The following is a 14,574-nucleotide window of genomic DNA, read 5'->3' as shown; positions in this document are numbered from 1 at the left end:
AAGAAACTCTTATTATGCAATGTTATAGATAAAGTGTGTACATAGTGAAACGCTGTATATATGAGTACGTTACAAATTTTGTGTGTAATGTGAAATCCAAGTTTGCACATGCCTGTTAAGATCATTAAACAGGCTACAAATATTTGCAAATTGCTACACAGGAGGGATGCTTTAGTGGGTGGTTGTTTAAATCCCAGAAGATGCTCCTTTGGTATATATTAAGCTGTATTACGGAAATGTTTTCTTAGAAGTGTTAACAGTTACCTTACAAAATTCACAGAGGACAATGAAGACTAGAAATGGCAAACGTGCCAGTCACTCTTTCTCAAAATTGCCCTCAAATTCTTGAAAACTTTGATAACAAATCCTCAGACAAGTTGGGTTTGTATCCAGAAGACAACAAGGAGAGGATTTAACAGCCAACATTGATCTCTAAATACAAGGTGCATAACATCGATCTGATACCTTATGTCAGAGCAACAGGACAGAAGTGGCAGCATAACAACTTTATTATAGTAAGACTTTTAGCAGTATCTATATGGGTTTCTCATAAGCAAACTAGGGAAGCATAGCTGTGATGAAGTTTCAATAAGATAAGTAAAAAACTTGTTTGGTATTTCTCCTCGGGAAGTAGTAATCGTCAGTTCAAAACAAGTACGTTTGAGTGAGGGTTCAAACATCAGTGTGCTACTCCTAGTCCACCGTTTTCTTTAATCACTTTGGTCACAAAATAAGTACACTTATTAATCCACAAGCAATCTGAAATTGAAAGGGACTAGAAGTAGTAGAAGAAAGTTCTTTTTTAAATGGTCTGAAAAATGGACAAAGTACAATGCAGGTAAGAACAATATTATAAAAAATTAAATAACTGGCTGCACAAATTCAGGAGGGGGCTGCTGGGATGCTGGCTGCTGTATGGTATTTCTGCAAAATAAAGCAATAGTGCCTCACAAACTCAGTCGGCGTCATGCTGCTGCCACAGAAAAAGGGGCAAACAGCGTTATACTTGTGTATAGTATGCATACCTTAGATGCATGAAGTAATTCTTGTACTCTACACTGGCACAGCCTAAGGTAAGCCCTGCATCTAGTGAGAAGATGGCAAAGGATTTGTGTTGAGCTTGGATGGGTTACCCGTCCTTCTCAGACCAGGGTAAGGGAGCAGAGGAGGCTGCTGTTCTGCTAAGTTCTTTATTTCATCATCTCATAGCTTTCTTGAAGGCAGCGTTCGAAGGGGGTTACATGATAAAGACAAGCAGCAACAGCAAACAGCAGGCAGAAAACAGCTTCTTCTTCTATATGGTCTATATTTTTTCTTACAGAACTGTGGATTATATTTTCTAATTAACCAGTAAGATTAACACACGATTCTAATTTTTCTTTTCTTAACCTATCCTGGTCTAATTCTAACAGTCGTAAGTCTTACACAAGTGTTACATAGGTATTACACAAATTTGCGTATATAGTTTCTATCAGTTCTTATTGTTTATGTGAACACTGTATCTAAAAAATGTGAACAGTATAGTTCTATCTATATTTTGTCTAAAGTAAAGACTTCTGTGAAAAGGTAACTCTGCTGCAGTAAGAACTGTGTTTAAGGTCCCTGCTGCAGCTTTTTAATGTTTAAGGCACTTTTTAAGGCACTTAGCATATATTTCTACTAAAAGTTTAAAAATCTATATTTCTATTTCACTTTGGTGTGACTTCATGTATCTCATCTTGTCTAAAGGTTTTAATTCAACCCCTGTGCTTTGGCTTCCCTCTGGGCCTGAGTCCAGAGGAGCTTTCACTCCAACAGATTTGGCTATCATAATATTCTCCAGATAGAAAAAAAGTTGATGGCAAATAATTTGTTTCTCAATAATATTCACAGTTTAGATGACAACTGAATTTGTTTTCATGAACTGCAAGTAGCTGTAAATTAAAGACAAAGCAGAAATAAGCAAAAATATTTTAAAAGTAGGGCTAAAGAAGTCCTAGAAATTATGCCATTTCTAACATTTAAAAAAAAATTTTAAGTGGTAACAAATGTGTATAGTTGATCTTGGTTTGAAATAGGAAGTTGGACTAGATTATCTCCAGAATTTTCCAGTCTTGTTTTTTTTGCAATTCAATTCTTTCGCATGAACCAGAATAGGACAAAATTGAAAGCTCAGTCCAGGTGGTCAAATTTGTAAATGCCAAATCTGTGTGTGTTTTAAAGGTGACTGCCCATTTTTTGTGTTAGTGTAATCTCACTTTCCCCAGCTTTTTTATGCTATGAAAAGAAACACCCTGCTTTCTTTATAATATACATGTCTTCATTTAAGTATTTCTTCTCAGCTGGCAGATTGCCTTTTTTCTGAATCTAATCATAAACTATGAACAGGGCATGGCTACCTTTGTCTAAGAAAGAATAAAAGAGCAAAATCTGTCTTTGCTTCCTTTTGCTTCAAACAAAACATGTCCAACACCAGACTTTCAATGAATGAAGGTATGGTAGCTCTCTGACTTTTCGTATTTGGAGGATTTTTCCAAATTTCTTGCATCTTACAGAGTTTGCAATAGTGAGCTGACGCTATAGTTGATTTTCGTCCAAATACTCCTTTCCAATGCAGACCATGAACTAGGGAAACAGAAACAGGACTGCTATTCCTGATTCTCATTTCTTGCACTCTGAATCTTTCTTGCACTCCATGTCTCAGTGCAGCTCCAAGCCCCATCTTCAAAACTGGACAGTATTCCTAGAAAAAGGACCAAATTCCAGATCCTGATTTCAAATGGGAATTAATTACAACAAACTAAGATACCCAACAAGATAGCTAAGCTTACTAAGAGAGTAAGGATGCCACTTGTCTTTGGAAAACTGGGTTTAGGTTTTGTACTGTGTATTACACTTATTATGATGCAGACGCATCTAAAAACTATCTGGCCAATTTCCGTATGCACTGTCCTCTGCGCCATGGCTTTGGGAACAAATAGTGCCTGGCATTCACCGCTCTCGGTGGCCGTGAGTCCAGAGGCCCGGCGTGCTACCGACGGCGAGTCACCACGAGCTGCCGGTACAACACCCAAGTCCCCGGGGGGAGCTGAAGCGACCGCTGCCCTCCGCACTCGCTCCCGGACTGCGCCGGTCACGGCGTGGAGCTCCTCTGAACGTCCCGTCCCGCTCCGCCGGGGCGCCCCGAGCGGCCGTGGCCCCGCCGTCCCCCGAGTGGCCGCAGCCAGGGCTGCCCAGACGGGGCCTGCGGCGCCCCAGCGCTGCCGGGCCCCGCCGCGGGGCTGCCCCGCTCTCCCTGCGGCACTCCGCGGAGAAAGCGAACGCGGGCGATGAAGACGGCGGCGGCCCGGCCCGGCCCGCTCGCTTTAGCTGGTCCGCGCCGGCGAGCAAGACCGAGCCTACCCCGCTGACACCCGGAGGACGCCGCCGGCGGGACCCGCCCGGCCTCCGCACCGTCCCTGGCTGCTCCTGCTCCCTCAGGCAAAGGCTCTTACCGGTAACGCAAGGCGTGTACGTCCTTAATTTGTCGAAGAGTGACCACACGAAAATGTTCACCGTATGAATGCCACAACGAGAAAGGTCACATATTCGATCATGCCGGACGGGGCTGTGATTGCCACACCAAATTAACTTCTCAAGCGTTCACTTTACTTACTTGCATATCACTTTCTCTGAACACTAGCAAGCTATTCAATCACACAAAATGCACCACGAAATACCGGAATTAAGCTACTTCACTACAAGCTGGGATCATGTCCTTTTTCTGAAGGAATGTTGAAATCACTGCTTGACTTTACTGAGCAGGAGAAGTTGAGAAAGACATATGCACAATTATGGTGGAAAGGGTGGCATTATCATTTCTTTGCACTGCTCAGTAAGGCTGCTGGCAACCTACACAGTTTAGTCTGCAAAAAAATCTCAGTAATGTTCGATTTTTTATGTTGGTACTTTGCCTGACCATTTCAGCTGTATTATTTTGACTGGTTTTAGCTATGCGGAAAGATGAAACAAAGAGGTATAGATTCTGGACAGTTTGTATTTAATATTTAAATGATTAAAAATCACCTCAGCTTAAAAGAAGGACTGCCATAAAAGTATGAATTAGCACCTTTCAAAGTCTGATAAACATGTCTTTTAATTCCAAAGCTCTGCATCACTTGACACAATGAATATACCTGCTAATTTCATCAGCCCTTGATCAGAGCTTTGTTCCAAATTGCACAGGAGACAGTATCTTGCCACACCTTCTGTAAGCCAAAAATGAGAGGAATAGGAGTACTACTCTGATAAATCACCTATGGAGTTAAACAGAAGCAAAAATGTGGTTTGGTCAAACTGAAAGGCTTAGCCTTCTCTCTCTTTATCTTACAATACATCCTGGAAGTGTCAGTATAAACAACCATAAGACTCCATCTGTACATAAAAGCATTATCAATGCTGGCTTCTTCTGCTCCACGTAAGAATGGCTGTGTTCACCACAGGACAGATCAAGGCCTGAACAAAGTCCCTTTAGGCAGTCACCTATTTTTCTCTGCTTCTTAGAAATGTCACAGCCAAAATGAAACCATATTTCACCACTGTTAAAGGCATTATTCTCACCTGGGTACTGTCACAGGTCTCTGAATCCCTGAAGTACTTTTATTCATTTGGAAATTTTTAGCTGGGAAGGACAGGAAGTAATCATTCCAGGCTAAAGGACCAAGGAATTGAAATAGTATAGATTGTTCTCCTAATGATATTATGAAAATCCTTTTTACACTATTTTGATCCTACTGTCTAAATCCATTTTTGTAAAGGTCATTTACCTGTGACTCGTTGTCCTTCAGTATGAGGTAATCCTTTAGTCTGCTTTTGCCACTCTCCTTCTGTGATGTTTGTCAGGACCTCTAATATCTGCATTCAGCCCAGTCAGCTTTTGATTTTCATGGGGGTGCTGCAGTGCATGAAAGCATAAGCTTACACCATAATTGCTATACAGGTCTGTTCTATGGTTCTGGAGTGTGAACATACAGGGAAAAGGAGGAATTTAGTAATCTGGAAATCCCTCATTTCACTGTCTCATGCAGTGTACACTCACTAGGACTCAAGCCTTTTCTACTGCAATTCTACTGTGACCACAGACATCTCCAATTCACATTAGAAAGCAACAGAAATACCATCATTCTATGAACTGATGGTACAGTAGAAGAATGCAAATGGATCACACAACCAGAATTAGTGTTTTAATTGTAAAGTCTTCCCCAGAACTTCTAGTCTCTGTGTTTGGATATTCTTTTTAAGCTTTCACTCCAGTTTGCATGTCTCCTGTTTCATTTCTCCTTGGCAGAAAGCCAGTTGGAAGAGCATCTCTGCACTGCAGTGAAAAGCTGCAGCTCTGGAAAGCTACCATGTTAAAAATAAGCAGCAAGTACTAAGACTGAATCACCTGAAAACAGAAGGTACTTCTGTCAGCTGGTATGAAAATATCTGAAAATCTTTCATCTTCGTGTTTTGTTGTCATGTTTTCCCTCCATGATCTACAATCCTACTTTCATGATAGAATTTAAAGTACACTGGCATTTATTTGCAGGTTTACTGCTTTATTTACATATTTACGTCTTCAGTGCAATCCTCTAAAACCAAATGATTGCTGCTATGCAGGTTACAACACAGAGAAATAAACCCTTTTGATACACTAATTCTCCCTGTTTACAAGATTTAGTTCATAAAGCTCATAGCCAGTGGTGTTGTCACCACAGTCTAATGTGAAAAAGACCTATTGCATCATCTCCTAATTTATCTGTTGAGAGCTAGACCACCTTTTGATTTAAGATCTTAATTTGAGAAAACTCCATAAGCTAGTAACATCAGCTGTAGCCTGCAGAGATAATTATTTTATATTTTTCTTCCTTTCTGTGGTTGTTTTATTTCCTGACTGTCTTTTGTCAGAGTCCTGTGACACTATAGATTCACATACGCTTGCTAAAATGCCGACTCTCTGGACCTTCTGAAGTTTCAACTGCAGTCTTGGTGGGTACAAAAGAACAAAAGAGGGCAGGATGCTGACTTATCTGCCCATCAAGTTCCTAAACTATAGCTCACCTGTGGAAATCCTGCAGACTGCAGGGGCAGAACCTGACAGTTTTAGGAAATGCTGCACATTGTTGCTGACTTGTGTAATTTTATAATAGCTGTGTTGCTTTCCCACCCAACTGCATCGGCACAGTGTGGTCCTTCCTTTTCTGTCAGAAAAGACATGGATTTTTCTACCTGAAACTACTTTTTGGTGGCTCTCCCTTGTTCAGCCTGCAGAAGTTTCATACTTCGGGGTTGCTCAGCTTTTGCACATAGAATCATAGGATCACCAAGGTTGGAAGACACCTTCAAGATCATCCAGTCCAACCATCCACCCAGCACTACCACTGTAACCTCTAAACCACATCACTCAGAACCAGATCCAGACGCCTCTTGAACACCTCTGGGGGTGGTGACTCCACCACTTCCCTGGGCAACCTGTTCCAATGCCTGCCCACTCTGACAGTGAAAACAATTTTTCTAATATCTAATCTGGATCTCTTCTGTCTCAGCTTAAGGCCATCTGCATTGAACTGCTTTGGAGCTGTGGCTGGCCAGAACTGTGAGCAACAAGGACTTGTGCCCAAAGTTAGGGCCTCTCTGGTCACCCCAGACAGTAAGAACTCCTGCATACACCATGGCCTGCCAGTACAGCCATGAACAGCTCACATCAGCTTTGCACTGGAAGCTAGCAAAGTTCAGATTGTTCTCGTATCTCATGTATCTGGAATCCAGGAAATCCCATGACTTATTGCTGGAGACCATCACTTTATTGCTGGAGACCTGCTTTTAACTGAACAGAAGGAAGAACCACCAGGAAGGGATCTGCTCAGTGCCAAGCGACAGAGGAGAGATAAGGAAGGCGAATGACACTGCCAAGCCTTGGAGTCTTTAGAACTGCTGTCTTCCATGGCTTTATTATGGGTATCGCAACAACTCAACACCAAGCATTTAAAAATCTCCATGGATTTCTGTATTTAAGTAACTAAATTCTAAACTAAACTATAAACCAACACCTCTTTGCCCCCTGATTGTTCTTTCAAAGGTCTGAGCCCCGCTCACGGTTTTGAGCATCCGAGCTGGTCGCTGTACCGCTCTGCCCACCTTGACGGAAGGAACTCAGACCCCGCGCCCCAGCGCCGGCGGGAACTCCCCGGCAGCCGCCGTGCCGGCACAACCTGCCTCGAGCCGGCAGCCCGAGTGCGGCGGGTCCGGACCGAGAGGCTCTCCGCAGCCGGCGCCGTGCGGGGGCCCGGGGCGGGGCGGGACAGCCTGAGGGTGGGGCGGGCTCGGGGGGCGGGCCCGTGGGCGCTGAGGGGCGCGGAGTCCGCGGGCGGGGCCCGGGGCCGCAGGCCGCGCCCTCTCCCCGCAGCAGCGCAGGACCACGTGCCCGCTCGGCCAATCAGGGGGGGACTCGGGGCCCTTTAAGACCGCGCGCCAGTGACCGCGCGCTGCAGCAGCGGCCGCGGCGTTGCCATGGAGACGGCGGCTGGGCCGGTCGCTATGGACACGGCGGCGCCGCCGGGCGGTCGGCGGCACGCGCTGCTCGCCGTGATCGGGGAGATCGGGACGGAGCCGGAGCGGGGCGCGCTGCGCGGCGCCCTGGAGCGCGGTGAGGAGCGGGGTCGCGGCGGAGCATCCCGGGCGAGACGGACGCGATCCCTGCCCCTGAGCGCCGTGGGGCTGCGCGCCTGGCGCGTCCTCCCTGCCGCCGCCTGGGACGAGGCGGAGCTGCCGGTGCCCTCCCCGCCCTGCGGCACCGCGGTCTCGCCGCAGGGCTTCATCCCACTCGTCCCTGAGGGGCGGCGGCGGAGGCCCGCGGGCGGTGGCTGCGGGGAGGGTCGAGACGCTGTCGGGCCCGCGGGGTGGAGGGCGAGGCCCCGCGGGGCCGGGCGGGGCTCGAGTCGCCGGCGCAGTGCGGGGCCGCTCTCTGCGGCGTCGGGCGGCATCCGGATTTTTTTCTCCTCTATCATTGCTTTATGTGCATTTGTGACGTGCAGTTAACGCAGTTTTCGAACGTCTTAAAGCTTGAAGATATTTCATGGTTCTCTTTCCCCTCAGTCTTTATTTTATTAGTGGGTTGGTAGATTACATCGTATTTCCATCTTACCCCAAAATTCTGTCTTGTTGGAGGAATTGTCTTGCTGGACTGTTCATTGTGGTCCTAGGGATGGCTGTGAACAGGGGGCTGCTGTGGTATGGCCTCTCCCTGTCTATAGAGCAACTGCGTGGACCAGAGTGAGAGAGGACAAGCTGCACAGTGAACTGCTTCAGGAATGGCACAATGTAGGATAGGCCTGCCATAACATTTTTCTCCTCTGTTACCTGTATTTTAGTAACACCCAGAGGCCTTGGCAATGAATTAGTCTTTGTATATTAGATGCAGTGTGGTTTAGAAGTAAGGGGAAAGGAGGTGGTGAGATGATAGTTCTTCCTTTGTGGCAGTTTCTGATAGTTTATGACAAAAAGGCAAAGGAGGGCTGATTAACTACATCAGGACCTTAAAGGGAATCCCTCTTCTAATAAGCAGTTGGTACACCTTTGACAAATAAAGTAACAGCCTTCTGACTCTGCATTCACTCCTCCCCTCAGCCCCCCATTTCCAAGGCACATTGATTTGAAATATGCCAGGGATAACAGTCATAACTATTGGCCAAACTGTATTATTCAGAGATAATTCTGTGACTGTTTTCTTCTCAAGCATCAGCAGTACTGAAGAACAGAAGGACAGTGCAATTTAAGAAGGGGTGAGTGTAAAAATGTCAAATATTGTCCAATTTCTTCTCTTCAGCATCTTTTCCAGCTTCCTCTGTTGGCAGGTCACTTATCAGCTTCTTCATGAGGAGTGTTTCATTCCCTTTTCCAAGGGATGGCTTTAGTCAGGAGTGGTAGATCTGATTATGACCATCTGGCCTCTGTAAGACCTTCTTTGAAGGGGCCACTTCTGCTTCCTGCACAGCAGGGTGCTCATCTTCACTTGGCACTTCACTGAACTAATGTGCCAACCTACATCCTTATCCATTCTCTGAATCTTTGAAATGGTGACAGATCAGACTGTGAACAAATGGATTTCACTCTGGTTCTGCAGTCATATGCCAGTAACCTGAGAATTCCCACTGCAGAGGAAAAACATGTTGTTTGTAACAAATTTTAACTGCCACAGTAGAAATAAGTTCTACAGTTGGCCTTCTCTGACTAGAAACCAGCTGAAATTCTGCCAAATCTAAACACTTCTTTCATTTGCATGAGGGGGAGCCATTTCAGTGGTATTAGTGAGTTACTGACAGTAGAAGTGAATCATTCAGGGAGTTGGAAACCTGGATTTCGGTCTTTCCTCTGTCACTTACATGGAGTAGGACCTCCAGGAAGTTAGTTTTCCCCACTATGAAATGGGAGAATGACCTCTTCTTAAAATGGACCAATACTTGCAAATTGAAAGATAGATAGGAAAAATGAGAATAGTTAAAATGACAGCAATCTTGAGACCTGTCAATAGTCAGCATATTATGATGTTGTAGACAGTTGTACTCTTGATTCAGGGAGTTCAGGAAATGTGGAAATTATGATTCCCACTTAAGCGTTAGCTGCTGAAGAGGGCTCACGTGAGGGTAGAACAGGCTGCTGAGCAGTGAATACAGAGGATGAAAGCTGGGGTTTGTTTTGTATCTGTTCTGTTGGCTGTGGCACCCTGTCTACACAAAAAAAAAAAAGCAAAGAACAAAATCAACAAAAAAACCCAACAAAAAACCCCAACCAACCAACCAAAAAACAACCAAAGATATTTTTTTCAGTTGATAAATCTCTTGCCCTGACTGATATAAGAAGTATGTTTTCCCAGACTTCTTTCTAAACCTTGGTTCAGGAGAACGCAATAGTGGCTACACGACATTCTAGAAACATGCTCATTTCCAGGTGTAGAGCTTTGTAGGCTGTGACATTGGGAATCTGTGGGATATCTGAACAACACTTTTCCAAAATACTGTCTAATAAATGCTAGTCTTATTTTTCTGTTCCTGTGTTACTTTTGTCCAATTTTGAAACAATATCCGGAAGCCTAGGTCTGGTATTGGAGAGAAATGCCAAATCTTTTAAGCCAATTACCTCAGCAGGAAATAAAACATTCACAAGGGCATAAAGAATGAGATGGAAAACTGATGAGTCACATGGCTAGGCTTTGCATGTGCAAAGAGCTTGAATGTTTAGAAACCCTAATTGTGGTATAGTCTGCACTCTCATGGTAGAGGATTCTAATCAGCAAGGACAATGTTCTGGCTCATGTGCCATGGAGTGATAAATTGGAATTGGGGCAAATTGAGAGAGATTTTGAGTAAACTCAGACTATCTGTAGGGAAAAAAAAGTTGAATAAATTGTTGCAAGTATGAGAACAAGTAAGATAATTTCACTCTTCCCTTTCCTTACTCTGAAAGAGCATCTATTCTTTCTGCATCCTAGAGGATGTAGCAGTACCTCAAATAGCACTTATTGCTGCAGTAGGACACGATGACCATGACACAGCAGCTAGTCAGCAGGATTTGCCCTGCAGAGTGCCACCTTGTTCCTGTCCAGGTCAGAATGCTCATAAGTACTGCATTAAGATTCTCTTATATTGGACATTTGTTTAAACAATTATGCTCTCTTGGAGTATAGCACAGGAAAACATTTTGTCCACCTTCTTGTTCCATGTCTTTTTATTATGTATTTAGTTTGTTCATATCCCATGTCCAAATTGAAAGGCACTGTGCTGGTAAGTAGTTTGGTTTTCTGTGTTCTTTTTCCTTTTCTTTTCTTTTTTCCCTTAAGTTCAGGTGATTTACTGAGGGTTTTTTGTGCAGTCTGTAGTGCAGACTGTCAGCTGATAAATAAGCTTTATTACTCTACTGTGTCAGCTGTCACCAGAAAAAGAAACTAAGCACAAAGGTTTTTTTAGCTGCTGTAGATTCTACAGGCCTTGAGACCACTGACCTGTGTGATGCAATGATTACTGTGTCTTGGTATGTGTAGAAGGCTGGAGCATGTGTCCTTGAGGATCCTCTCCCACCAGTGGTCAGCAAAAGCTGTTGCACAACATGGAGAACTAGAACTGCAGTAAATGGGAATGATATCTCCATGGAAAATTAACATGGTTCCCTTGAAAGAAAGCAGATAATAGAGGCAATAAAACTTTGTATTTTATGCAAGAGAGATGGTGAAAGAACTCTCAGTGAGGACTCGATCAAGAAATACCGGAGCTGAAATTCTTGTTTCAGTTAACTTTAGAAGTCTGTAGCATTGGCCTTCAACGTCCGAACATCAGCTGGCATCAGCACCAGATGCTGGAGTAGGGATTTAGTGATATCCTGCTTTTGCTCATTGTGGCACAGTCTACAGTCACACCATCTAGGAAAGGCTGCTCCCTACTGGGAACTGAAGATCTGTGGTCTGTAGTGTTAGGTGTCCTCCAGAATGTACACCTGCTCACATTGAGGTCTGAAGGTGACTTCCCCAGTATGGCTTGGTGCCACTTGCTCTGGGAGCAGAAGCAGCTTCCTGCTGTGATATGAAGGCAATTAGCTGGCAAAGATTATATAGATTAAAGAACAGACTCAAAGGGTCTTAGTGGGATCAGCGTCTTTGAAGGAGTGATTAGGCAGACCAAGTTGGAGGGGTGGGGGGCTTTTGTGACTTGGAGGGTGCACGGGCTATAGGAGCAAAGAAGCTGATGTCTCGGAGCTTTTCAGTAGCATAGCCACAAAGTAGTCCATCTCTACTGGTGACCAGTGCTGGAGAGTGCAGATGTAAAACTAACATAATGTATTTGTTGGTTAGGAGGTAGTGTAGTTCATTTGGCCTCATCTCTTGTTGGTTTCCCTTTCATGAAGTCCAAGTCAAATGGAGACTTGCTCACTGCATGTCCTTCAGGAAGAAATATTTTATGGAAGGTAAGCATCTTGTGGTCCTCTGCTTCTGAAGACTTTCTCCATCCTAAGTATGCTCATCTAGTAGAGCATCCCTGGTCCTTGTGTGTCCTGCTCATTTCTCTTTTTCCACTTCTGTTTCTGGAGTAGATATAATGACAATGACAGCTCACTTTTTTTCTTTCTTTTTTTTTTTTTTTTCTTTTGTTTTTGGACAGGAATTCGTTCCTGGAACATCGATACTCTGTACTGTGATCTGAATCATCAACTGCGGCTCTTTGTAACCCGACATCTGGCTCAGTTTTCTTCTGAAGTTAAAGGTCAGCTTTTTGGTTAATATATATTAACTTTTAACTCTTTTTTTGGGTCTGGAAAAAAACCCCAGACCAACAACAAAGAATAAAACTGATTGTGATTCAATTAGTGACTTGTTTGCCCAGGATTCTGCAGAGCTGAATGCTAAAGAAAAACAATCTTAACAGTATGATGGATGCAATGAATTTACCTTAAAATTACAGATCTTACTACTGAGAATAGAGTTGAATAGAAATATGTGCTGGTTTAAAGCCTATTAAATGAGTTAGAAGTTAGAATTCATCTATCTTCTGTATCTTATTCAGGTGGCACAAAATTGTTTACTTTGTAAGCTATTTATTGTCAATCTCTTCCTGTTGGGTTTTAGAATATGTTTTCGTATGCACAAAAGATGTTGCAAGTAGTGTGTAAGAGTAGCCAAATGACATTTTGGATTCCTCTTTTTGAAGGCCTAGCTCCCTTTCCTGAGAACAATGAATAAGAGCATATAGGAATAACATTAACCATTAGAAATTGTGCTTGCTTAGCTTGTGAAAAGCTTGAACTCTGATTATAATACTTTTATGTAACATATGTTAAGTTACTATAATAAGCACAGATGACACTTGCAAAACCTGGTTTATGTAAGACCATCTTATAGCTCACTGTATGTTTTGCACTCTAGTCAGAGCTTCTGAATTTTTCCAGTTGGGGAAGCTGTTCTCCTAATGGACAGCTGTGAAAGAAAGTACCTGGACTCTTCTCAAATGTGCCACTGACTGAGAGGTCTCACCTTCTCTGTGACATTTTAACATGGGGATGGAAATTCTCCCTCCTTGCATGATGGTGTGTGCGTGTGTATACACTTATGGGATTAAAATAATGTGTATGATACATATAATTTGAAACACTCAGCAGATCAGTCTCAATTAGAAGCAGCTGTAACAGGGCCTATAGTACAAATAAACTAGAGCACTGAAAAGTTGCCATGAGTACAGCATTTGCCCAAGAATTCTTCTAAGTCAGAGTTGAAATATCTGGATTAATGTTAGCAAAATGTATCCCACTCACTTCCCTAGTGTGGTCCTTGAGGAGCAAAGGGTGATGAATGTGTTGGGAGTCTATGAAGAGGTTTCTGTGATGGAATTGCAAGTCTGTTAACCATCTATTAAGAGGTTTCTGTGATGGATCTGGGGAAATGCAAGTCTGTTAACCGACTATCAGGCCTATTGAGCAAAACAGCAGCAACTACAATAAAAGGCAGGATTAGTGTCTATCTGGGAAGAGTCACCATTGGTGCTGCAAAGGGAAGTTCTGCTTTTCAAATATCTTGTAGCTCTTCAAAGAGATCAGCAAGCATATAGATGAGTGACTTAGTCTACCAAGCAAAAATCTTTGGGGAATCTGAGGCTATGAAGTCTGTTTAAGGAAGCCTATTGGCCACAGAATTAGGGGCCAGACTTTGGTATGCAGAAGTTACTGACAGAAGGATGGGTAAACAGAAGTTCTGATATAAACTGTGTGTAGAGACTTGGTCCTGAACTGGAGGTGTGCAGCTTAACCTGGTATTAGTCCTGCTGCCACTCTTCTTTAGAGCCATCATTACACACCTGCAGAGTTTCCCGTGGGACTATACATTCCAGCTAGCTCAGCACAGTATCTCTTTGCTCTAGTACATTTTTTGGGAAAGGAAAAGCATAGCTGCCTCTCAGCAGCTCCTGCTTCTGATGTGCTTAGCAGTAAAGATGTGAGAGGTTCTGGCCTGGGGATCTAGCAGACATGGATTGGTCTTTGGACCAGAGGCGTTACTGTAGGGGCTACTTGGTTTGTGGCAAGTGTGTACAGCTGGCACACATAATTTCTCTAATAAATCTCCCTGGCAGCACTTAAGGCCGGAACAGGCAGGCAGAGAAAGGCTTTTGGGATTATGGGGGTCTAGAGAGCAGCTTTGCCTCAAATTAGATACTTGCACATTTCCTTGTCTGGATTCATGTTTATTCAGTAAGCATGGATCCTGAAATGCAGCAAGATGATCTGTCAGAGGCAAAAGGAGTGTGTGTGGGAATAATGGCTACAATTTAAAATGTGTTAAGCAGCTGTATGGGACTGTGGAAAATAATGACAGTCTGTACAGGAAGATTGTGCAGGGGACTGTATCTTGAATGCTGAAAGGCTTAAATTGAGGAGTTATGCTATAATCCCAGGATTTACTTGATGGTGGTAGATCTTGCATGCAGACAGGTTTCTCTCAGTGACAACAGTAAACTATGGTTATGGCATGGTTTGTGGGGAGGAAGCGGGAAAGACTGCTACAAGAGAAATTTCAGGTCACGACTGAGAATACAATCTAGA

At 43.7% G+C, this 14,574-nt stretch overlaps 1 protein-coding gene across 2 annotated transcripts in view; it reads left to right on the top strand.

The window, feature by feature from the left end:
- The first annotated feature begins 7,494 nt into the window (after nt 1-7,494).
- MAP1A (microtubule associated protein 1A) overlaps nt 7,495-14,574 on the top strand; it is a 56,504-nt gene continuing 49,424 nt past the window's right edge. Inside the window, exons 1-2 of one of the 2 annotated variants that reach the window (XM_048317494.1) lie at nt 7,495-7,645; nt 12,147-12,248. In XM_048317494.1, coding sequence (XP_048173451.1) covers nt 7,510-7,645; nt 12,147-12,248 — 238 coding nt within the window. In that variant the 5' untranslated portion in view covers nt 7,495-7,509. Of the gene's footprint in view, nt 7,646-11,906; nt 11,953-12,146; nt 12,249-14,574 lie in introns of those variants that run through there. The other variant, XM_048317495.1, reaches the window with a different exon arrangement.

The sequence above is a fragment of the Corvus hawaiiensis genome, chromosome 13 (genome assembly GCF_020740725.1).
Source record: "Corvus hawaiiensis isolate bCorHaw1 chromosome 13, bCorHaw1.pri.cur, whole genome shotgun sequence".
Classification (NCBI taxonomy): domain Eukaryota; kingdom Metazoa; phylum Chordata; class Aves; order Passeriformes; family Corvidae; genus Corvus; species Corvus hawaiiensis.
Note: the sequence above shows the minus strand (reverse complement) of the source record. Positions and strands in the feature narration are given on the sequence as shown.